Here is a 23750-nt window from a genome sequence, read left to right as displayed (position 1 = left end):
TCTGAGTTGAGTTTCCAGTTACGTTCTGGTGGCGTTAGTGCTGCTGAGCGTCCCCGGGGACGGTCCACGCACACCGGGAAGTGCGGCTCCCCCCAGGGTCACTCTGCAGCAGAATGTGAGAACTAGCTGGGTTGCTTAGAGTAGAACATATAATGCATTTTAAAATAATATTGTTTAAAAAAAATAAATATTGTTTAATGCAGATTTTTTAAATTGAATCTCCAAAAAGCTAGAAGCATTTTCATTGTTTCCTGAAAATGATTTAATGAGATTTTCAATAAACATAAAACTGCATATAAAATACCTTGATGGCGTTTTATGATCCTTTTCTCCTTCGCTTCATTGCAGACTGTACTTTTGCATGCATAAGTAAGCAGGTGGGGGAAGATAACTAAAATATCTTTTCTTTGGAAGATTAGAGTCGCTCGGGAGACAGACATTTCCCCAGATCCTGCCTCGACCCTCGGATAGTTACAGACTCCGGTGTGGATTCTTTGGAGCGGGGCCAAGGGGGATGAGTGGAGAAGGAATGATTGAGAATGTCCTGGGGGTGCCTGGGTGGCTCAGTCAGCTAAGCATCCAGCTCCTGGTTATGGCTTAGGTCACGATCTGAGGGTTGTGAGATCGAGCCCCGTGCCGGGCTCCGTGCTGGACGTGGAGCCTGCTTGAATTTCTGTCTCCTTCTGCCCCCTCACTGTCACCCCCTGCCCCTGCTCATGTCCGTTCTAAAAAATGTGTGTGTGTGTATGTATGAATGGAATCAGACGGTAGCTGTCCTTCCGTGACTGGCTTCCGTGGCTTCGCGCAGCGTGCTCGAGGTTCATCCATGTTGTAACAGCATATGGCAGACAGTTGTTTTAAAGGCGGCCTGACAGTCCGGGAACGTAGCTGCCGTGTTTTCTTGAGTCCTCTGTCGAGGACGGGCTGCTTCTGGCTCTGGGCTGTCGTAAGTAGTGCTGCTCTGAACATGTCGGTGCGAGGATCTCTTCCAGATTCTGCTTTGCGTTCTCTTGGCTCTAGATTGGGAAGCAGGGCCGCTTGATCCTGTGCTCTTCTGTGTCTGTACGGAACTTGTGCGAACCTCTCCCGAGGGCAGCAAGCCCTCCCTGACTGCCCGTCTGACTCCCCGCTGCATGCGTCCCCCTGTCGCTGACGTTCTCTTCTGTCTCCTGCCCCCAGGGTATCTGCAGACACTCCCCTTGATGATCTGTCCCTGAGATGCCATCGCTGTGGCTTCCTTCCTTTTGTGCCAGGAAATGTTCCGAGTCCTCAGATCTCCCCAAATAAACATGGTTTGTTTGGCCACATCTCATTTCTGGGCGCACCCCTGCACTCCAGAAAGCTCTGTCCAAGCCAAAGCAAAAGTAAGGGCTGGACGGAGGTCCAGGAGGAAGCCAGGGGCGCGGACATAGGAAATGCCACGGTTGTCATTGTCCACGGTTAAGCAGGAACCTGGCAGAAATGTGTCCCCAGGTTGTGGGCCATGTGTCCGCTGTGGTATTTTGCAGGCTTTGTTGCTTATGACACAGTGTGAAATGTCCACATTTCACGGTGTGCACAGCTGTGTGTGTACAGAACAGCGCCTGTGTGATGTGCTCTAATAGTGAGGATTCCAGTCCCCTCTTTTTCAGGTGTGTGTTTGCTTTGGGCCCACGAGCCCGGTATCCTGCGGGTCCCAGTCTGGCAAGTAGCGAGCACCAGCCTGCTTCCTGGATCAGGCCTGCTGGGGCTCGGGTTCAGGCTCGGCCTGTTTGCTGTGAGGAAAGCCTGTGGCCTCAAGTCTCTTAAACAGTCTGTGTCTCAGTTTCCTGTCCTCTAAAATGGGATAATATGCTGCCCGCCTCTTAGAACCTGGGGTGAGGAGTAAGCGAGCGAGGGGACTGCAGAGCTCCAAGGGCACGCCCACGGGCTGCTTGTTACGCACGCTGCACACTCCCGCTCCTTACTTTCCCCTCGGTGTTCACTGCTCCCTGAGTCCTGCGTTGTTCCTTCCTCCTCTGCTGTTTTCCGCCTCCCCAGCTTGCAGTCACTTCGTGTGAGCCCCTCTGTCCCCTCCCCCCACCCCCACAGGCGGTAAGGAGCCCTTCCTCTTCCCTGCTCCCCGCCCCAGGGTGCAATCGGACCTGTGGCTCAGGACATGACCGCGTCTGGCGCCCCCAGAGAGAGTGCCCAGTTGCTGCTGCAGCTTCTGTGGGGGGAGCGTGTCTCAGGGCCACACAGCCAGGGGATCCACTTAGCCCTTGCTTGGGTTACAGGCTGTTGTTGGGACAGCAAACCTCTCACCATGTGAGCTCCTGCTCTAGCCGCAGCAGCAGCTGAGAGCTCAGCCTGGGAGCTGTGCCCCGACAGCTGCTGGGGGGGCGGGGGGTGGCTGCTCCCTTTTCCCAAGGGAACATCTTATCAAGGCTCTTGTAAGTTGTAAGGTTGCCAGCGCCGTTTCATTCTGTGTTTATCTTCCTTGCAGGCAGTTTTAGTGAATAATATCACCACAGGGGAGAGGCTCATCAGAACCCTGCAAGGTGAGTTCTAATCCCCTCCTTTACACCTGATGTTAGGCCTTTTAGGAAAAGCCCACCTTTCCTCTTGTCCCTCTCTAGCAGCTCTCATTCTAATCTAATCATGGGCAGGATCGTGAGTAATTGAGTAGTCTTTACTGTATTTTTGCCAAACTGCAGTTTCTTAAAGAGCGTTTTTCCTTTTAAAAATGTTGCCGAACACATTGTAAGGTGTTGTGTGCAGATTTCAGATTCTCCCTTTTTGATAGGTGATCTGTTCTGTATAATTCTTAACCTATCACATATATATAAAATATGCATGGTATATATAGGATTTCTTTTAAATGGGTCACCCTGAATTCAGATTTCCTTTATGAAAATTGTAAAAATTAACCAGCCCCATTCAATTCCATTTCTTTGCTGCCCTGATTCAGTTTGGCAGCCAGGGCTGGTTTCCGTCAGGCCCTGGGAAGCAGCGGTGGGGTGGTGAGGGCAGTCACGAGAGGAGCCCCTCTGTGCTCAGCTCCCCCTTCGGATATGACTGGGGGGCTTGACAGGCCCTCTGTGGTCCTGGGGCCTGGTGGAAGGAGGGCTGGGTCCTGTGAGGCTGACCTTTGCCATGGGTAGGAAACTCCCACGCCTCCACCCCCCCCACCCCGCCCCGCCTTACTTCCGACCTCTGGGACGGGAAGCTCTGTCGAGAGCTGTGCCCTCCAGAGTGGTGGCCACGAGCTATGTGGCCAGTGAACCCCTGAAATGTGGCTGGTGGGATGGAACTGGATTTTAAATTTTTGTGTAATTTTCAGTGATTTAAATTAAAGACTGAAACTTGATTCTGTTATTGGGAACGCTAAGTAGTTACAACTTGTAGGTCAGTCTGCTTCTTAATTGTACATTTGACGAAACCTAAATTCGGATCAGGCACTCCCAGTGCAGATTTAACGTCTGCATTGAGATGTGCTCTGATTGTACCCACCAGCTTTCAAAGGCGCAGTGTGAAAGAGAGAGTGTAAAAGATCTCATTCATGATTTTCTTATGTTCAGTATGTATTGGCACAATAGTGTTGTGTAGCTGTCGGGTTCAATCAGATGTATTATTAAAAATACACCTGGTTTAGTTCTTAAAAATGGGGTTGGCTGGAAAAATTACCCACGTGGCTTGCCTTCTAGTTCTGTTAGACGGTGCTGGTCTGGGATTGTCATCCCAAATCTGCTTCCGAGAATCCGAGTAGGGGAGATTCAGGGTTATACAAAGGTACGGGGGTCACCGGACTGCTGCGGGCTTCACAGAGCTCCCCTTTCTTGTCTGGCCTTTTGAGATTCACCCACATTGTGGATGTCAGTGGATTATTCCTTCTGTTCTCGAGCAGTAGTCCCTCGCCCCATACTTGGTTTGATTGTGGGAGTTTTTTTAATGTGTGGTTTATTGAGGTGTAATTTACACCCGGTATAGCGTACCCTTTATAGTATAGAGTTCTGTGTTTGGACAAAGGCATAGTCCCCTAGACCATCACAGCCACGGCCAGACCCTGTCCCTTCAGGAAGTTACCCCCCAACCCTTTGCAGTCAGTCCCCTGCCTCAGCGTGCAGCGCCCCCTGAGTGGTTCTGCGACCCCACAGGTTTAAGTCTTCCGGCATGTCCTAGAACTGCGAGTGAGACGGAGCCTTGTTGCTGTGTGTTTGGCATTTCAGTGAATCCTTCACTTTCATTTCATTCCCCCCCCCCCCCCCAGAGTGCTGTAGGTTTAGAGCTTTGAGGACAAACCTCAGGGATGTGGGTGTGTCCAGGGCTGTGTCCTGGGCCCCTGCTGCAGCCTGCTGGCCACTCTGCTGTCACCTCTGTGGCAGCTTGTCTTTCCCCTCCAGCCTGGCCCTTTGTCAGCGGCTGCTGTTCTCCGCAAGGCTTTTAGGAGCCGAGAGGTCAGGGCAGCAGGGCTGGGCTGATGAATCTCCTCAAGGAAAGCTGCTGTTTCCCAGATGGGGGGTGGGGATTAAATGAGCAGGGGCCTCCGGGGAGTGGGGGACGGATGGTGGGAGGAGGGGGCGGCTGGCAGGTAGCCTGGTGGCGGAGCTCGGGGTCTGCCATGAGTGCCTGCGTACCTGAGCAGATGTTGAAACCGCGTTCCACAGGCTGGAGGATAAGTCTGCCGGGGACCAGGGGACACGGTGGCCTGTGTCAGCTTGTGGGACAGCTCGGGCTTTAGGATGTCTAAGGAACAGCTGAACAGAACGTCCTCACGCATTTTAAGGGTCTGAGGTCAAAAAAGTGATTTAAGAGAGGTTTGGAAAAGAGGGGGCAGATTCCAGTTGGGTTGTGGATTTCCAGGGCTCCTCCACGGTTCTGGAATGTTCTCATCCCTCTCCCCTCCCTTCCTTACTCTCCTGTGTGCCATCGCCCACTGTGTTGACGCGTCTGCGTTGTCATGGCCACGCGACCGCTGGGCCCGGGTCCTGCTCCCGCGTCAGACCAGTTAAAGGCCCTGCAGAAGAACTACGGCCGGCTGCAGCAGGATGTGCTCCAGTTCCAGCGGAACCAGACCAACCTGGAGCGGAAGTTCTCCTACGACCTGTAAGTGTGCCCGCGCCCACGGGCTCTGCGGGAGGCCCCGGACGCCTCAGCACGTGGGTGCGGACCGTGCGTCAGACGGCCGTGGAAGAGCATTAGCCCGCGGCTCATAGCGCAGGACGCACGGGAGGGCGGTGTTCTGAGCAGGACGGGACTTCTCAGCGGGGAGGTGCGTTAGGTTCTGAAGCGCAGGTGCTGCTGAAGTCAGTGGCGGAGAGCCTTTAAGGGCGTCTCCCCGAGGTGCTCAGATGCGCTCCACGTCCCCCTCCCGGACGGAAAGGCGTTTTGGCATCGGATCAGCGATGCAGGTCTGGGGGTCGGCATGGGGCGTTCTGTTTCTGTGAGTTCTCGTCTTTCCAAACTTCTGCAGTGAGAGCGATGGACACATCATCATTAGATGTATTTAAGGTATAAAACGTGAAGTTCGGATATGCCTCTACATTGTGAAGTGACGTCCCCGGTCAGGCTAATTAACCCTGCTCTTTGCACGTGTGGTGGGAACACTTCGGATCTCCTCTCTCGGCACGTTCCAGGGTAACCGTAGTCGCCACGCTGCTCGTTGCAGCCCCAGCTTACCATTAGGACCGTCTGTTTTATGCGGGTGATAACTTCAGTTGCCTACAAGAACCTTACACATTGACTTCTGGGAACATTTTTATAACCAGAACAGAACAATCAACTTTCAAAAGGTTAGCTAACCCCTAGAGTAGGATAGTAAAAACCAATTTAGAGAGCGGAGAAGAAGTCCCAGTCTGTGTATTTTTTCCCCCCATAAAAGCAGCATAACTCAGGCACGGGGGGTCTGAGACGCAGAGGCAGCAAGACACCTGTGAGCCCAGTCCTCTTTTCCATTTGCTGACTTCTCCCTAATCCGTGTCCAGGGTCACACGGATTTTTCACGTGATTGCAGTCACTGTTAACATCTTTAAATCACTGTATAAATAAAAGTCCGTGCTGCTCTGAAATGTAGTATCATTAAAAATGGCTGGTTGATATGGTGGAGGCACCAAATTTAATTCATGATTTCCCTGTTTGGATATTTAGATTACTTCTAAGTTTTGATTATTATAACTAGCCTGATACCAATGTGTATAACTTTTAAACATTATTTTGGGTTATTTCCTTCTAAAAAGGATTCAGCAGTAGGTTTAATGTCATAAATTGTCAAGTTGCCTTCTGAATAAGTTTCCTCACCCCACTGCCCTCATTGGGATTCTGAGATCCTTCCAAAAGATTGTCTGCTTACTGTGTTATCTTCCTGATTGCTTTAAAACCAAATACTGCTAAAACCAGGAAGCCCCAAATAAATAAATATGCAGAGGATATGCACCAACAGTTAATACAAGGGAAACATAATTAGAAAATATGCATATGGCGGGGCGCCTGGGTAGCATAGTCGTTAAGCGTCTGCCTTCGGCTCAGGGCGTGATCCCGGCGTTCTGGGATCGAGTCCCACATCGGGCTCCTCGGCTGGGAGCCTGCTTCTTCCTCTCCCTCTCCCCTGCTGTGTTCCCTCTCTCGCTGGCTGGCTGTCACATAAATAAAATCTTCAAAAAAAAAATAAAATATGCATATGGAACCTTCTTCAGCTAGGCCAGCGGTTCTCAATTTTGGGTGGCGATTTTGCTCCCAGGAGACCTTTGGCAGTGTCCAGACACCTGCGGCAGGCATCCTGCAGTGCACAGGGCAGGGCCCCTAACAGAGTTTTCTCTGGCCTCAAACACCAGTAGTATTCAGTTGAGAACCCCTGAGCTAGGCTAGTAATCAGTGAGGCGCATTCAGACAAAAATAAATATGGCCCCACTCTATTATTCATCCTTAGAAGATACCTTTACGCGCATTGGCCTTCCATTCATTAAAATAGGATAAACCATTAATGGCCTCACTTGATGAATGTTGACCCAGAAGATGTTGACCTCGCTGGAAATCAGCAGTCGGGTGGGCCTGGTGACGGGGACGGCAGCTCTGTCGCCATGTCAGCAGACAACGAGCAGAATGGCTAGGCATGCTGGACTCACCCTTTTTCTTTTAGGAGGTTTGGCGGCTAGATTGAAACTTTCTGGCTGACATCCGTATTGAGGTGGTTGTGCCCGAAGTGGTGAACTGGATAACAGCGTGTTTCCTTGGGGGGGGGGGGCGGGGAGGGGATGTTCATGGACTGTTGGAAGCTGGGAAGAGTTACTCTTACGGTCTTTGGAGTATAAACCCTTTTCGAGAATCTGGTAAAAGGTGCAGACCCCTCGTTAGCACTGTCTGCGGAGTTGCGCATTCAGTCCGTGGGACATCGGAAGCTTACCTGCACACCCTCTGTGAGTGCACCCTGTCCGGTCTACACCGCTTACAGGAGGCGGTGCTGGGAGTGAGCGCGCGGACAGCGAGGCCGGGTTTCCTGATGCGCAGGTCAGTGTTCGTTCTTGCGCATCGGCGTCCCCGCTCCCGCTCCCGCACCGGCGGACATCGCTAAGCGATCGCTGCTCTTGGTCCGCACGCTGCCTTGCAGGCTTTCTCCCCAAAGCGCGTAGGGTTGGTTTCTCACGTGAAACTGGTTGTCGTCTCATCTCCGTGCCGTGAGGAAATAGTGTGCAAAAGCTGTTACCGGACTAGAACAGCGCTGCTCCGAGGGTTAGCGTCCTGGGTGGTCGGTCACGCACCTCCATCGATCCCCGTATGGCGGACGTCCCGTTGATAACCGTCCGCCCATCGATCGCAGCAGTCAGGATAGCCCTGGCGGCAGGTGCTGTGTGTCTGTTTTCGCTGTAGTTGGTGGCGGAACGGTTACCACGTGCGCGTGAGTCCACGTTCCCCTGGGGCCTTCAGGCAGTCACACCGTCACCGTCCACGTGACCTGCGTCCTGGGATCGGAGCTCCATCCTGAGCTGGTTCTCCGGCTGCTGTGGAGCTAGAACGGGGAAGGCTGGCCTTCACCCGCAAGGCTGGCGAGGGAGGCTCTCCGTACTTGATTTGGGGAGGGCCGAGAGCAGGAGAAGACAGCGCAGATGTCCCGTTTGTAGGTTTTTAAAGGTGCGGGAAGGGCCATGGCCCTGTTCGTTGGCTGGCCCCGAGCTTCTGGGCTGCGTGTGTAGTCCGTTCAGGATGCAGACGTCTCTGGTCTCGCTCTCTGCGTTTCAGCTGCTGTGGACCAGTCCACCACCCGTGACTTGCATGTTCGTGAGAATTTTATTTAAATGAATTTTTCAGCGAGTTTTCTCTTGATCTGTAAGCTGTCCAAGGTCCGGAAGTCCGTCTCTCTCTGTTTCTGCAATACCTGATGCCCGTCTCCGCGTGTCGCTCGCGGAGACCCACGGAGCCCTTCGAGCCGCGGGTCACGTTCATGAGTTATGGGCCGGGGGCAGGCGCCGCTGGCTCCGAAGGGCCTGGGGCCCAGGACAGGCCACAGTGCAGTAGAGAGGGTGCCGCGCCAGCAAACCCCAAGTCTGCCTTCAGCCTTATGGCTCTGTGTCTCTCTGACCCTGGTCAGTGTCCCAATTCAGGTCACCCCCGGCTTCCTTATTTGTACAGGTGGGTAATTCTCTCGCCTACAGCCCTGACACACAAGGTACTCTTAGGTTCCAGGCTGCGAGCTCCGGCGGTGCCGCAGGATACCTTGGCTAAGCGCGGGCTCAGTCTGAGTCAGCTGACAGCTCCAGCACCGATTCTCTGACGCTAGCTGGGTGTCCTCCAGTTCAGTTCGTTTTTATTTTTATTTTTAAAAAATGAATCTTAAATCTTGGAACAGTTTCGGGTTTACAGAATTATTACGAGAGTTCTGTATACCGCAGACCCGGTTTCCCTACGGTTCACACTTTACATTGACGTGGTGTATTTGCACAGTTAATGAACCAATTAACTGAAGTTCGTACATCATCTGTGTTTCCTCCGTTTTCCCCTAACGTCCTTTTTCTCTTCCAGGATCCCACATTCCTTCTACTCGGTTCTCTCAGAGTCCTCTTGGCTGTGACCGTTTCTCAGACTTATTTTTTATGATCTTGATAGTTTTAAGGAATAGTGGTCAGGTGTTTTGTAGAATGTGTTCCAGTTGGGACTTATCTGGTGTTTTTTTTCACGGTTAAACGGGGGCAACACGTTTCTGGGAGGAAGGCCACAGAGGTAAGGTGCCACTCTCGGTACTTCGCGTCAGGGCGCGTGCCATCCACAGGACTTGTCGCTGTTGACGTTCATCCTGATCACCTCGCTGGGGTAGGTTTTGTCTGCGAAGTTGCTCTGTTCTCTGTCCCTCTGTACTGTCGTCTTAGGAGGAAGTCCACGTGCACAGCCTACGCCTAGAGATCGGGGGGGGGGGGTGACGCTCCATTTCCCTAGGGGCACGGTATCGGTATCAACTGCAATTTTCCTGGCACAGGACAGCTGGCTGTTCGTACCTGTCTGATTATTTGTATCAGCATGGACTTATGAATATTTATTTTATACTTTGGGTTATAATTTATTTTTCGCTCACATTGTTCCAGCTTCGGTCATATCCCCAGCATTGTGCCCCTGCCCTCTTTCTAGGCACTTTGTTATACACTCCGGCACCAAAAGATGCTCCAGGCTCATCTCTTGTATATCCTGTTCCAGTCCTAGAATCACCCAATCAACCATTTCTCTCTCCCTCTTTTTTTTTTTTTTTTAAATTGGAGAGTGGCATTAAGAAGCCAAGATCTGGGTACTACGAGTGTTTGTTGCCGCTGGGGTGTGGTTGTTTCTAAGCTTTATCAGCTGCAGAGTAAAGAGACCTGTGTGTGTACTAACCTGTGTTATATACAAACATTGACGGATATTTTTATGGTTTCCAGCTGTAGTCCTACTAAACCAAGCATAAGTTCATAGGTGTCTCCAATTCTAATCTAAGTTAACAGAATAGTATATAGTTGGATATGTTCTCAACTTGGGACAGTATGCGATTATTAATATTTTGTGGCTCAAAATATTTTTTTTTAAGATTTTATTTATTTATTTGACAGAGATAGAGACAGCCAGCGAGAGAGGGAACACAAGCACGGGGAGTGGGAGAGGAAGAAGCAGGCTCATAGCGGAGGAGCCTGATGTGGGGCTCGATCCCACAACGCCAGGATCACGCCCTGAGCCGAAGGCCGACGCTTAACAGCTGTGCCACCCAGGCGCCCCTCAAAATATTTTTAAAACTGCCTGTGGCAAAGTAATTCCTGCATTTCCAAACCCACCTTGCAGTGAACCATAGCCTGGTGACTACGTTCTGGCCAGTGGGGAAAGGAAGTGGGTACAGGACTGTAGGAATGCTTCTGGAAGTGAGGCTGGTCCACCACACCCCCTCCCTTTACGTTTCCTCCTTGTTCCTTCCTGCTGCCTGGGACTCACGCAAGATGGCTGGGCCACGGTAGCCGTCTCGGATCGTGAGGCTGGAAACCAGTGCTAGGATCAGGAAACCGAAAGAGAAGCCTGTATCCCCGGTGACGCAGAGCCGCCATCCTGGTGCTGGGCTGCGGGAGACGCAGATTGCTCTCGTTTGCACTTTGTGTGTCCGCAGCCAAACCTGATATGCTAACTTACCCACTTTTTGAAGGTGCGTTCAGACACTGTTCTTAAACAGTCATTTTCATGAATCCTTACCTATGACCCCAAAACAGACTTCTTAGGGAAGGTCATTTAGGATGGAATCATGCCGAGTGGGGCGTAGAGAAGGGAGGCTAGGACTCGTGCTGGAAAAGAAAGAGGACGTGAGGAGCTCGGAGCGGTCTGGGCGAGGCCGACTGTCCTGTGGTCCCCGAGATGAGCGGAGAGGAGTCCTATTTTGGGCGTGGCCGTGCAGGTGACTGGGTATGTGGGCCCCGCTGGGAAAGTCGTCTTCTCCTTCCTGGATTCTGAGGACACAGATGTTAGATCTCTGTACAGTCATGCAGATCCCCCAAGCGGGTTCGTTTTCTTTTTCTTTTTCCCGCGGTCTGTTTTCTGTTACTTTGGGTAGCGTCTGTTGTTCTGTCTTCCAGTTCACAGATTCTTGCCTCCGTTCTGCTATTTGCAGTCATTCCTTAAGTTCTTTTATTTTGGTTATTGCATTTTTCAGTTGGAAAATTTCCATGTGGTTCTTCCTTACATCTTCTGTTTCTTTGCCGAGACATTTAGTTTTTCATTTGTTTCAAGCATGTTTGAATTGCTCACTGAAACATTTCTCCGGTGGCTGTTTTGAAGTGTTTGTCAGATCCTTGTAACTTCTCTGTCGTGTCGGTGTTGCAATCTATCGATGGTCTCTCTCCGCTCGGTTTGAGATCTTCCTGGTGCTTGAGGTGATGGGCGATTTTCAGTTGAAGCCTCTGGTGGGTGGGACAAGCCCTGACTCGTCGCTGCCCCTTGGCTGCCACCCCAGGGGGAGAGGACACATTCCCATCAGGTGGGGGCCGAAACGCAGGCCTCCCACGTGCCTCCAGTGTCACCGCTGTGGTGGTCTGTAGATACGGGGCCCCGGCCAGCCTGCCTTCTCTCCCGCCGTTCAGTCCTCTTCTGTTTATTTTAAATACAATGCCCGGGGTTTTTAGTTGTGCTTGGTGGGAGGATTAGGGAAACCCCTTCTATTCCATCTCCCCAGAAATGGAAGTCCGGCTGGATTTTGACACTGTCCAGTGTTAGCAGAAACCCCACAGTCCCACGAGACTCCCCTCTTCAGATGATACCCACAAGTTCTGGGTGTCCCCAGGGCACCTGTACTCTGTCTCCTGGCTACAAGTTCGGTGCTTCCTGAACCCGTCGGGGTTGGTAATTCTCTAGGACTGCCCACAGAACTCAGCCAGGTGCTGCATCAGGACTACAGCTTGTCATAAGGGCTGGATCTCAGGAACAGCCGTACGGTAGAGTCTTGGTGTGAGGGCAGTTGTGGGGGAGACCGCTCCTTTCCTGGTGGAGTTGGGGTGCCACATTTCTAGTGCACTGATGTTCACCAGCCGAGAAGCTTGCCGAGCCTCATCCCCTGGAGATTTTATCTGAGGTTTGACCACATAGGCACAGTCGATTAAATCATTGGCCACATGATTGAACTCCATCTCTGCTCTCCCCGTTCCCTGGAGGGAGGTGGTCCGGCCGAAAGTTCCCACCCTGTAATCATGGGGCTGGTTCCTCTGGCCACCAGCCCCATCCTAAGGCTGTGTGAGGTGGCGCTCTAGCCTAAACTCAGGTGTGGTCCAGAGGGGCTCGTCTGACTGTCAGAAGACCCTCCCATAACTCAGGAAATTCCAGGGGCTTTAGGAGCTCTGTGCTAATAGCTGGGGACAAGACCATGTATATGTTTCTTATTATAGCACGTATTGTATTTTTAATTTTTTTAAAAAGCTTTTATTTATTTATTTGAGAGGGAGAGGAGGGAGAGCACAGAGGGAGTGAGAGAAGCAGACTCCCCGCTGAGCAGAGAGCCTGACGTGGGGCTCGATCCCAGGACTCTGGGATCATGACCCGATCCAAAGGCTTAACCAAAGTTTAACCAACTGAGCCACCCAGGTGTCCCTAAAAATTATTTTTTCTAACCAGTAAAGTTCACCTGTTTCAGAACAGTGTGACAAATGTGTAGTGACTTTCAGTTTTCTTGCCATTTAGTAACTGAAACCCACGTGTTGCCCTGCCTTATGCCCCCCCTTGAGCTGAAGAGCCGGAACCAGGAAAAAGATGCGCTGTGTCTTACCGGCATGATGGATTCCATAGCCGCAGCAGGAAATACTTGCTGTGTAGACACATCCCTAAATACTTGTCTTTCTTTTTGCTTTCTTTCACCAAAGGAGCCAGTGCATCAATCAGATGAAAGAGGTGAAGGAGCAGTGTGAGGAGCGAATAGAAGAAGTCACTAAAAGGGGAAATGAAGCTGTTGCTTCCAGGGACCTGAGTGAAAAAAAGGACCAAAGCCAGCAGGTAATTCTGGGTTTTTTTCTGCCCAGGATTCTGGAAGGCATTCCTCCCCTCTCTTCAGGCATTCTGTTCCCTTGTCTGCTGTCTGATTTGCTCCTCTCTCTGTTCTCTTCGGTTGTTTGGTTCCCTGCGACACGCCAGCCAGTACCGGGATGCCGCGACTCTGGCAGGGCAGACTGGGCTCTGGCCTTGTCCTTGGGCTCGGGGCTTTACCGGGGTTTCTTCATTTAAGGTCTCCAGCCATCCTGCGAGAGAGTTGCTGCTGTTCTGTTTCGAAGGCCCTGAGACCCGTGGGCAGGGTTCGGTACAGTGGCCCCCGCACCAGCTGGTCAGTGCTGGGGCTGACGAGAGCCCACGTTGGCAGGGTGCGTGACGCCCGGCCACGGAGCTGCGGCTCGAAGCCTTCAGGAAATCTGCGTGTGTTGGTTTTAAATATAGCAGCTTTATTGAGGGATAATTCACAGACCATACCGTTCACCCATATAATATTATAATTCATTGGTTTTTAGTACATTCACAAAATTGTGCAGCCATCATCACAGTTTTAGAACATTTTCATTCCCCCAAATAAACCCCATAACCATTGGCTCTCCCCATTCGGTCCTAGAAAACCATTAATCTACTTTCTGTCTCTAGAGATTTGCTTTCTCTGGACATTTCATATCAGTAGAATCATACGCTATGTGGCCTTTTGTGTCTGGATCCTTTCGCTTAGTGTAATGCTTTCAAGGTTCATCCATGTGTTTGTATGAATATTTCCTATTCGTGGCTGGATAATGTCGTATGGGTAGGACATGTTTTGTGGAGTCATTTGTCAGTTGATAGGTATTTGCGTTATTTCTAGTTTTAGGCTGATGGATATTCTGCTGTGAACGCTCACGTAGGCATTTTTGTATGGATGTAAGTTTTCATTTCTCTTAGATATATAGTTAGGAGTGGAATTTCTGCATCATATGGTGACTTGATGTTTAATGAGAAACTGCCAGACCATTTTCAAAAAGCGATCACACTCTTTTACATTTTCACCAGCAGTTTGAGGGTTCCAGTTTCTCCACGTCCTTGCCAGCTCTTGTTATTATTGGTCTTGGTCATTGTAGCCGTCCTGGTGGGTGTGGAGTCCTGCCTCATTCTGGTTCGGATTTGGATTTCCATACTAACTAATGTCGAGCATCTTTTCTTGTGCTTTCTTAGGCACTTGTATCTTCTTGGAGAAATGTCTGTTCACTTCCTTTACCCATTTTTAAATTGAACTATTTTATAATTGAGTTGGGAGTTCATATCTATATGTATATCTATATAGGTAGAGAGATTAGATATGATTTGCAAATATTTTTCCATTCTGTGAGTTGTTTTTTTTACTTTCTTCCTGGTGTTCATTGGAACATAAAAGTTTTTAGTTTTGATGAAGTCCCGTTTGTTAGTTATTCTGTTTTGTGTTCCTTTGGTGTCATAATTTAAAACACTTTGCCTGATCCAAGGCCATGAAGGTTTACATTTTATTCTAAGAGTTTTATAGTTCTTAGCTCTTACATTTAGTCCTATGACCCATTTTGAGTTAATTTTTTATATCCGGTGTGAAGTAGGGGTCCAACTTCATTCTTTTGCATGTGGATATCCAGTTGTCTCTTGGCTCTTTTTCTGAAAAAAACTAGTCTTTCTTCCACTGAACTGTCGTGGCACCCTTGTCAAAAATCAGTTTACCGTAAATATGGGGGGTTATTTGTGGATTGCCTAATTGCCCTGGCCAGAACCTCCATTCAGTGTTAAACAGAAGTGGAAGAACAGATATCCTTGTTCTTGATCATGGAGGGAAAACATTTAGTTTTTACCATTAAGTTTGTTGTTAGTTGTGTGTTTTCATAGATGGACTTTATCAAAGTTGAGGAAGTTCCCTTCTGTTCTTGTGTGTGTGTGATTTATTTATTGTAGAGAGCATGTGCAAGGGGTGCGAGGGGCAGAGGGAGAGACCGAGTCTCAAGCAGACTCCCTGCTGAGCGCAGAGCCTGAGGCAGGGCTCGCATCTCGTGACCTTGAGATCACGACTGGAGCCTGGAGCCCAAACCGAAAGCTTAACCCACTAAGCCACGCAGGCATCGCTTCCCTTCTTCGTTGTTGAGTGTTTTTATCAAGAGGTGTTGGCTTTTGTCAAATTCTTTTTCTCCATCTGTTGAGACGATCGTGTGTTTTTGTCCATTATGCTATTGATACGATATTACACTGATTTTTTTAGATGTTTCACCTTGCGTTCATGGGATTTAACCCACTTGCTCATGCTGTATAACCCTTTTATATGTTGCTGGATCTGATTTGTTAGTATTTTGTTAAGGACTTTGGTGTTTATATCCAAGAGATATTGGTTTTCTTGTAATGTTTTTCGTTTTGATATCTAGTAATATTGGGCTCATAGAATTGAGTTGGGGCATATTCCTTTCTCTTGGTCTTTTTGTTTGGTTTTGTTTTTTGTTTTTGTTTTCGGTTTTTTTTTGAAGAGTGGAGATCTGGTATTCTTTAAATGCTTGGTGGGATTCACTAGTGAAGTCATCTGGGCTTGGGCTTTTCTTTGGGGGAAGTTTTTAAATGACTAATTCAACCTCTTGTTATATAACAAGTCTATTCACATTTTTTCTTTTCTTTCTTTTTTTTTTTTTTATTATTTATTTTTATTATTTGTTATCCGGAAGGCCTTGAGGTGGGTGCTCAGCATCGAGTGGACAGAGAGGGAATGGGTAGAGGGCCAGGGGGAGAGAATCTTCAAGTATACTCTTGGCTGAGTGCGGAGCCCAACGTGGGCCTTGATCACATGGCCCATGAGATTATGACCTGAGCCAAAACCAAGAGTCAGACACAACCAGCTGAGCCACCCAGGCACCCCTCACATTTTCTATTTCTTGAGTCAGTTTGGGTAGTTTGTATTGTTCTAGGAATTTGCCTAATGTCCTCTAAGTCATCAAAATTGATATATAGTTATTCATGGTATTGCTTTTTAATATTTTTATTTGTGTAAGGTCAGTAATGTTATCCTGTTTTATTTTTTATTTTAGTAATTTGAGTTTTCTCATTTTCTCGGTTAATCTAGCTAAAGGTTTGTCAATTTTGTTCAACTTTTTGAAGAACTTTTATTTCATTGATGTTCTCTATTGTTTTTCTGTTCTATATTTCATTAATTCCTTTTTTTTTTTTAAGATTTTATTTATTCGACAGAGATAGAGACAGCCAGTGAGAGAGGGAACACAAGCAGGGAGAGTGGGAGAGGAATAAGCAGGCTCCTAGCGGAGCAGCCTGATGTGGGGCTCGATCCCAGAACGCTGGGATCACACCCTGAGCCGAAGGCAGATGCTTAATGACTGAGCCACCCAGGCGCCCCTGTATTTCATTAATTCCTGCTCCAACCTTTATTATGTCCTTCTTTGCTTTAGGTTCTGTTTGCTTTTCTTTTTCCAGTATCTTAAGATGGAAGATTAGGTTACTGATTTGCGATCTTTCTTTTCTTAATATAGACTCTCAAATTACCCCTAAGCCCTGCTTTAACAGCCTCCCATAAGTTTGGTATGTCATGTATTTGTTTTAGTTTTTCTCAAGATACTCTTATTTGCCTTGTGATTTCTTTGACCCATTGGTTTAATTTAGGAGTGTGTTGCCTAATTTCCACATGTTTGTGAATTTCTCAAATTTTATTGTCATTGATAATTTCATTCCATTGTGAATGGCATCGTACAAAGTACGTTCTCGAATTATTTCAGATTTGTTGAGGCTTGTTTCATTGTCTAGCATCTGTCCTGCGGAATGGTCCACGTGCACTTGAAGAATGTGTTTTGCTCTTGTCGGGTCACTGTTCTAGAGAAGTCAGCCTGGTCTGGTTCGTTTATAGTATTCAGGTCTTCCTTGTCCTTGTTGATCAGACAGAAACCTACTCGTTAATCCACTACTGAAAGTACTTTCTGGAAGATCATAGCCTCAGAGGTTTGCATTTATGCCAGGGGGTATGGCACAGTTGGGGTAGGTCATGGCATTTCTCCAGGTTTTGGTGTTTTGTCAGAAGGACGTCCATGGCGTTGCTTGGGCTTGTTGTGAGGTTTGAAGTCACAGAGTCCCGGGCTGTGTGTGCTCCTGTTTCAGCTCCGAGCCCCCAGCGAGCCTCAGCCCCGGCCACAGGAAGCAGACCCGCCCCAGGCAGCGGTGCCACAAGTGAGAGGAAACGTGCCCAGCAATGGGGAGCCCCAGACACCAGCCCCCAGTTCTGAGGTGGCTTTGGATTTGAAGAGACAAGGTGAGAAAGGTACGTGAAGCTTGATAATGACACGTTTAAGCCCTCTCTGAAGTAAACAGTGGCAGTTCGTGTCCAGCATCTTTGCACATGGCCTCACAACAGAGTGTCCCCGTGGGAGGCGGTTGGTGAGCTGGGCTCGGGCTGCCGGAGGCAGGTGAAGTCTCTCTGGGCACCTGGAATTGGGGTCCCGGGGCTTTTCCTCGTCTTACTGTCATCCTGGTAAACCGAGTGCCTTGTTCTTGGGCAGCCGTGTAAAGGGCCGGGCTGTGCCTTATTGAGGACATCACTGGGCCTGTGTGGTTACGGGGAGGTGGCTGAGACCGGGGCAGCTGTCGTGGGAACCAGGGGGCTGCCGTGTCTCTGTGGGGTGACTCCTTGGTGGACTGGCACGCCCCGCTCCCAGGTGCTTGTCTCGACACGTGATGGTCAGACAACTTGAGCTGTACGTCGTCACTGAGGTCAAGATGACTTGTCCAGACTTTTCCCCTAAACCGCTTCTGTCTCGCGGTTCTGAAGATGAGCTGTAGCGCCAGAGAAACGTGCAGTCTTTGCCGCGTCACGGGATAAGTTACCCAGCTGCTCGCCATCCGCAGCCCTTGCGAAGACTCTGGGAGTTGCGGGGCGTAGGGGTGTCTGTTTCAGTTGAGGTCTCAGCCAGCCGTGTTCTCTGCGCAGAGGAAACCGACGAGCTTCAGGCGGTCAGTGAGGAGGAGCCCCCGAAGGACAGCCCGGGGCTGCCGCGGGCGCCGGGCCGGGAGCGGGATGCAGAGGAAGCCGGGCCCGAAGCCGGAGCAGCCCGCCGGGCGGCAGGGGCGCCCGCGGCGATGCCGGCGAGCCGGGAGAATCCGGACCCCGAGGACCTCGAGCGGGAGCAGCTGGTCATCCCCGATGGGCAGGAGGAGGAGGGGCAGGATGCCGGCGAGGCAGGTGGGTGCGCGGCGGGCTGCGTGCCGTCGCTGTGCGGCCGGTGAGGGCCCGTGTGCCGTCCGGTAGTGCTCCGTGCCTGGGCGCCTGGGAGCCGGTAGGAGGCGGGCGGTCACGGGGGTCAGAAACAGCGTTCGCGGGGGCTCGGCGGTGGTCGGGGGTGCTTTCGGGCGGAAGGGCTTGAGGTGGGTGCTCAGCATCGAGTGGACGAAGCCCCCCGCCCTGGACCACGGGCCCTGCCTGTGTGCGCGCGTCCTCACGTGCTGTCACCCCAGAGCCCGGCGAAGGGAGGGAGGGAAGGATACCGGGTACATGGGGTTTCGTGCGTATTTGAGCATGGCAGCAAAGTGACGTGAATCCTTTCTGGTTTGGTGGGACTTTTTTTTTTTTTAAAGATTTTATCTGACAGAGAGAGACAGCCAGCGAGAGAGGGAACACAGGCAGGGGGAGTGGGAGAGGAAGAAGCAGGCTCATAGCGGAGGAGCCTGATGTGGGGCTCGATCCCGGAACGCTGGGATCACGCCCTGAGCCGAAGGCGGACGCTCAACCGCTGTGCCACCCAGGCGCCCCTGGTTGGACTTTTTTTTTAAAGATACAGGAAAGTGTGGGAAACTGAGATCAACACAATATTCTGGGATGTGTTTGCGTCCCTAAAAGCTGTGGAAGACGTCACTCCCAGCCAAGCCAGGAACACGGACGAAGGGAAGATACCTGTGCTCTGGGACGAGCCACTAACAAGAGTCGGGGAATGTGCTTATTTGTGGAAATTACCCTGATTCCAGATTGATCTAATTTGCACTCGAGTTTCTCTTTCTGAAGAGCGTGTTCTCACAAGGTTTCAGTTGAAGAGTTAAAGGAAGCTCAGGTGGCCGACCCAGTGGCGCTCAGGGTTCAGACTGGCCCCAGAGGGTGACATCTGAAGGCTGGACACACGTCCTCCTGGTGCAGCCGTCGCGCTCGGATGTGCAGAGTACGGCGGCTGGGCCCGAAGGCGTGTGCTTGGCCTCCACTTCAGGCAGCGAGCGCAGGAGATGGAACTAGAGCCAAGTCTTCCAGACACGCGTTTTAAAACCAGATTCCGTTTACCTGCCTATCTGCGTGTAGAAGACATTCACAGGCCTTCCTGTGAATGTCTCGTGAACACCTTTTGTCCTGATCTTCTTTCCTGGTGGTGGTTCTCTGCAGGGCTGACTGTCATCAATGAGCTAATTCCGTAGGGATGATGGGAAATCCTTTGGCACCCAGTAGCCATTCCATTTCCTTCCGTCAGAGCCACAGGCCATTCTGAGGTGCCGTCGTTAACTAGAAACCTGCTGTTCCCAGCAACGGCGGCGTCTTCCTTTAGTTGATGGTCTCTCAAAAAACCACCACCGCGACCACCACCACTGCCCGGGATCTGGGGTTGATTAGCCAGTTTCCTAGTTCCCGCCCAGAACAGCGCCCTGTGTGGAGGCCGTGGTTTAGACGGACTCAGAGTTGAAGGGGGGGCGCACGGAAGTGGAGAACTCGCGCCTGCTGTTCGTACTGGCAGCAGGCACGCGAGTCCCTCCCGTTCTCTGAGCGGTCACAGAAGACCTGATGGTTAAGCCGTGAGGGGGAAGACCCCAGTTCCTGGGCTCTGGTGCTCCTGCGGCCTCAAGAGAGTCATGGGGTTGTGTCCTCCGTGCCTGTGCTCATTTTACAGGGAGACACCAGCAAAAGCTGGGAGGAGAGGACGACTACAACATGGATGAAAATGAGGCAGAATCGGAAACGGAGAAGCAGGCAGCCCTCGCAGGGAGCGACAGCAACCTCAACGGTAAGAGGTGTGCCGAGGCCGTGGGCTCACCCTGCATTTCACGTCGTGGTCCTCGTTCACTTCGGCAGTGACTGAACACTGAGTCCCAGCACTGATGTTGTAAGTGATCGGTCCGATCCAGAAGCCTTTGAACATGGGGCAGCGGAGGAAGAGGAGGGTTGGGGAGTCCGAGGTGAAGACCTTTCAGGAGGTCTGTGTGTGTTTAGGGGGCTCAGGCCCTCAGGTGTTGGCTAGAGGTTTTGTCTTCATGACATTTAGGGATTTCCCAACAGATGGCCGGGTCACCACTCGATCACTCTGTATCAGCAATCAAAAAGCCCTAACATCTGCACAGTACTTCCAAGGAGCTTTTTATAGGAGCTCTTTGTATTATTTTGAATCTTGAAGAGTCCAGGTCAGTGGGATGGATCAGATTCTGGATTTGTCCATTTGCTTGTGATAGGATTCAGGTTGGACATTTTTACAGCTGCAGTGTGCTCCCCTGCTTCCCACCAGGAGGCACTCAGGGCAGGCTGACGGCTTGGTTAAGCACTGCCCACTGGGGCTCTCCATCACTACGGGCCATTTTCCCTTCCTAACTAACAGGTCATCTAGAGAGGGGGATGCTTTGAAACGGTGTGGCTTTAACATCCACTGAAAACCCTTGTCTAGGGGCGCCTGAGTGGCTCAGTCGTTAAGCGTCTGCCTTGGGCTCAGGGCATGATCCCGGGGTCCTGGGATCAAACCCGGTATCAGGCTCCTCCGCTGGGAGCCTGCTTCTTCCTCTCCCACTCCCCCTGCTTGCTTCCCTCTCTCGCTGGCTGTCAAATAAATGAAATCTTTAAACAAAACAAAAAAACCCTTGTCTGATGACTTTTCTAATGCTGTCACCCTGCCACATACCCACTTATTGTCGTATTATGCGGTTTCATGGTTTCCTTTTTCAAATTTCATTTTTCTATCAGATTCTTAGTGTTTCTTTTCCTAGTTTTTAAGAGTTCTTTATATGCTAGGAGATTGCCCTTTATCTGTGGTGTAAGTTGCAGTACTTCTTCCCGGTTTGTGTTTTCGTTTTACGTATGGTGTTTTTTGCCATGTGAATGTTTGAAAACTTCTATGTCTTTTCTTTTATTGCCTCTGGATATTGAGTCATAGCAAGTTTTCCCATCTAGTGTTGGAAGGAATTCACCTGTGTTAAGTATGCTTTCAAATTTTTCTTTTAGTTCTATTAAAAACACAAATTCAGAGAACACCACAAAACAAACGTCTTTAGAAGGTAAATACCTTGTAACTGCGTCCCCACCCACCTCAAGGACTAGAACTTGACCAGCCCTCCAGAGGCCCCCTTCATTCTCCATAACAGCGCCCCCTATCCTGACCTTTCTAATAGGCATTTTCATGCATTTCTTTTTGGGCTTGTCACTCAAGTGGGCATCCCTGGACACCATAGTTTATCAATTTAAAATGGGTAGCTCTTTAAACCTTAGTCTGCAGTTTTCCCCTCCATTCCATTCCTTTCCTCCATTTGCCCTGGAGTTTTCCACAGTCCGCATAGTGCTGATTGTACATTCATAGTGCTGTTTAGTATGTTCTTTCCTTTTGATTTCCTGCATATTGGTAGCTGATATCCAGAGGCTTGGTAAGACTCCGGTCTGGGCTCAAGCCCTTGGTAAAGTGGGAGGCAGTGGTGTGTTCTTTCATCTGAAGGCAAGGAATGCCTTTCTTTTTGTGATAGAAGTAGCAGTTGATGTTCAGTGCCTTCATTAATTTATTCATGGTATTCTAATTAAGCTTTTCCTGTTCTATTTGTTAGTTGGAGTATTTTTATAAATAGGCAAGTCAGTGGTTTTAGTCATATAACATAGGCAGGATAAAAATGCTGGATTCTACCCCTTTTCACAATAATGAATTATTTCCCTGTCATCCTCTCAAGGTGATACTTAAAATACAAACTCAATGGATTTAAACCTAGTTGATGGGTTTCGCTCAATTGTATTTATTATCCTTTTTGAAGTTCCAAGTTGTCCCATCTTCTTTGGCCAGTGGGACCTTTCCCACTTTTTTTTTTTTTTTTTAAAGATTTATTTGACAGGCAGTGAGAGAGGTAACACAAGCAGGGGGAGTGGGAGAGGGGGAAGCAGGCTTCCCGCTGTGCAGGAAGCCCGATGCAGGGCTCGATCCCAGAACGCTGGGATCATGACCTGAGCCGAAGGCAGGCGCTTAACGACTGAGCCACCCAGGTGCCCTAGGGACCTTTTCCACTTTAATCTGAACCTTCAGGTCCTTTGTCTCTTGTTCCTGTCCTGCTCAGCCATGGCTCTCCACACTCAGCTGTTCTCCAACACCCCCACCCCCATGGGGCTCTACCTGAGGAACCCCAGAAAGGAATCCTGGCAAATGAGTTTCAGAAGTTCATGGAGCTCAGCCTCCCCTGGCCCGTCAGTCCTTACCATAGCTACTTTGTGGTCACCTGCTGCAGGAGTAGCAGAAAGTCTCCTGCTTTCTATTTGTAGTTTGTCCACTGACCCAGATACTTTCTGGTGTACATCTTTTGGCTGTTTGGGGCTCTCCTGTTCTGTTCTCAGGTCCGTCAGATGCTCCATTGCTCCTGTTTTCTTTCTAGACACTGCTAGCATACAGGCACTGTCCATTATTTTTGTCTCTGCTTGTGTTTTGGGGTCTGCAGGATTCCTTGTCATCTACTCTTGTAAATGTCTGATTTTTGAGTTTTTCAATGTAGTTGCTTTATGTAGGGACCCTGAAATTCAAAAACTATGCCACTGTTGTTACCATTTTTCCAGGATCATCTGTTTTTATATTTTACATTAGATCACTAATTCATAATTAATTTCAGATGTATTCAGGCAGTGTGGCACAAGATTGGGTCTAATTTTTTTTTCTCCTAAGGGCTGTCCAGTTGGCCCAACACCAGCTCAAGGCCACAGATCTGAGGTGCCACCTTTACCAAATAGATTTCTGTATCTACTCAGGTCTACTTTTCAGACTTTCTGTCCCATTGGTTTCCCTGCTGACTCACACTGTACCACCCTGTTCCGAATACAACAGCAGCAGCAGTTTAAATATCTGACAAGGCTACTTCTGGAAGATTTCAGCCAAGATCTCTTTGAATAAGGCTTCTTAACCATTTTGATTCCTTTTTGAACTCAGATCAGAAGTGTTAAATCTTACCATTCTACTCATGTCTCTTACCCTCTTTTTTCATATTACCCATTTCTGCTTCCCTGATCTACAATCAGAATGATTTCCTCAGACATAACTTCTAGTTCACCAATTTTTCCTTCAGCTATTCCTATCTGTTCTTTAATTCATGCTTTTTTATTCTTTGCTCAAATTTACAAACAAAAATTTTATTTCTTTAAATGTATCTGACTTTATCTTCCAGTTGCAGTATCTAAAAACCTTGTGGGTATTTCTTTTATCAGATTGTCCTTAGGTTACCTTCTTGTGTTTTGTGATTTTTAGCTGCGAGCTACTAGTTTCCTGGGAACTTTTACCTGTAGGAAGCCTCTGGGGCCTGGGTTAGAGCTGTACTGCACTAGAGGTCGTTTGCCTCTATCAGTCTCAAAAAGGGCACTTCAAAACCACAACCTCTTAAATAACGTAAATTCAGATATTTTTTGGATCACACAGGAAATGTGAGTTCAAACTGTATACTTGCATGGTTGTCTCCTTTAGAAATCCTTCTCCCCAGTCTAACCACTAGGCTTTCTTGCTGTCCCACCTTTACTGCAGACTTATTCTCCATTACCTTTAATCCAAAGACACAAGCCTTTGGGAGTTTCAGCTTTATATAGGAGGCCCCTTCTGGACTTCCCATCCAGAGTGGAGCCCTCGTCT

General features: G+C 49.5%; 1 protein-coding gene across 6 annotated transcripts in view; it reads left to right on the top strand.

Annotated features, from left to right (window-relative positions):
• Positions 1-23750, top strand: part of GOLM1 (golgi membrane protein 1) — a 52808-nt gene that overhangs the window by 25534 nt on the left and 3524 nt on the right. For 4 of the 6 annotated variants that reach the window (XM_045780909.2, XM_045780906.2, XM_045780908.2 and 1 more), the window contains 6 exons: positions 2465-2519; positions 4962-5064; positions 12798-12927; positions 17041-17200; positions 17867-18118; positions 19800-19913. In XM_045780909.2, coding sequence (XP_045636865.2) covers positions 2465-2519; positions 4962-5064; positions 12798-12927; positions 17041-17200; positions 17867-18118; positions 19800-19913 — 814 coding nt within the window. Of the gene's footprint in view, positions 1-2464; positions 2520-4961; positions 5065-12797; positions 12928-17040; positions 17201-17866; positions 18119-19799; positions 20013-23750 lie in introns of all 6 variants that reach the window. The other 2 variants (XM_045780911.2, XM_045780910.2) reach the window with 2 other exon arrangements.

Source organism: Ursus americanus, chromosome 34, assembly GCF_024610735.1.
Source record: "Ursus americanus isolate L20-20 chromosome 34, mUrsAme1.1.p, whole genome shotgun sequence".
NCBI classification, from domain to species: Eukaryota; Metazoa; Chordata; class Mammalia; order Carnivora; family Ursidae; genus Ursus; species Ursus americanus.
This window is presented reverse-complemented; position numbering and strand designations above follow the sequence as displayed.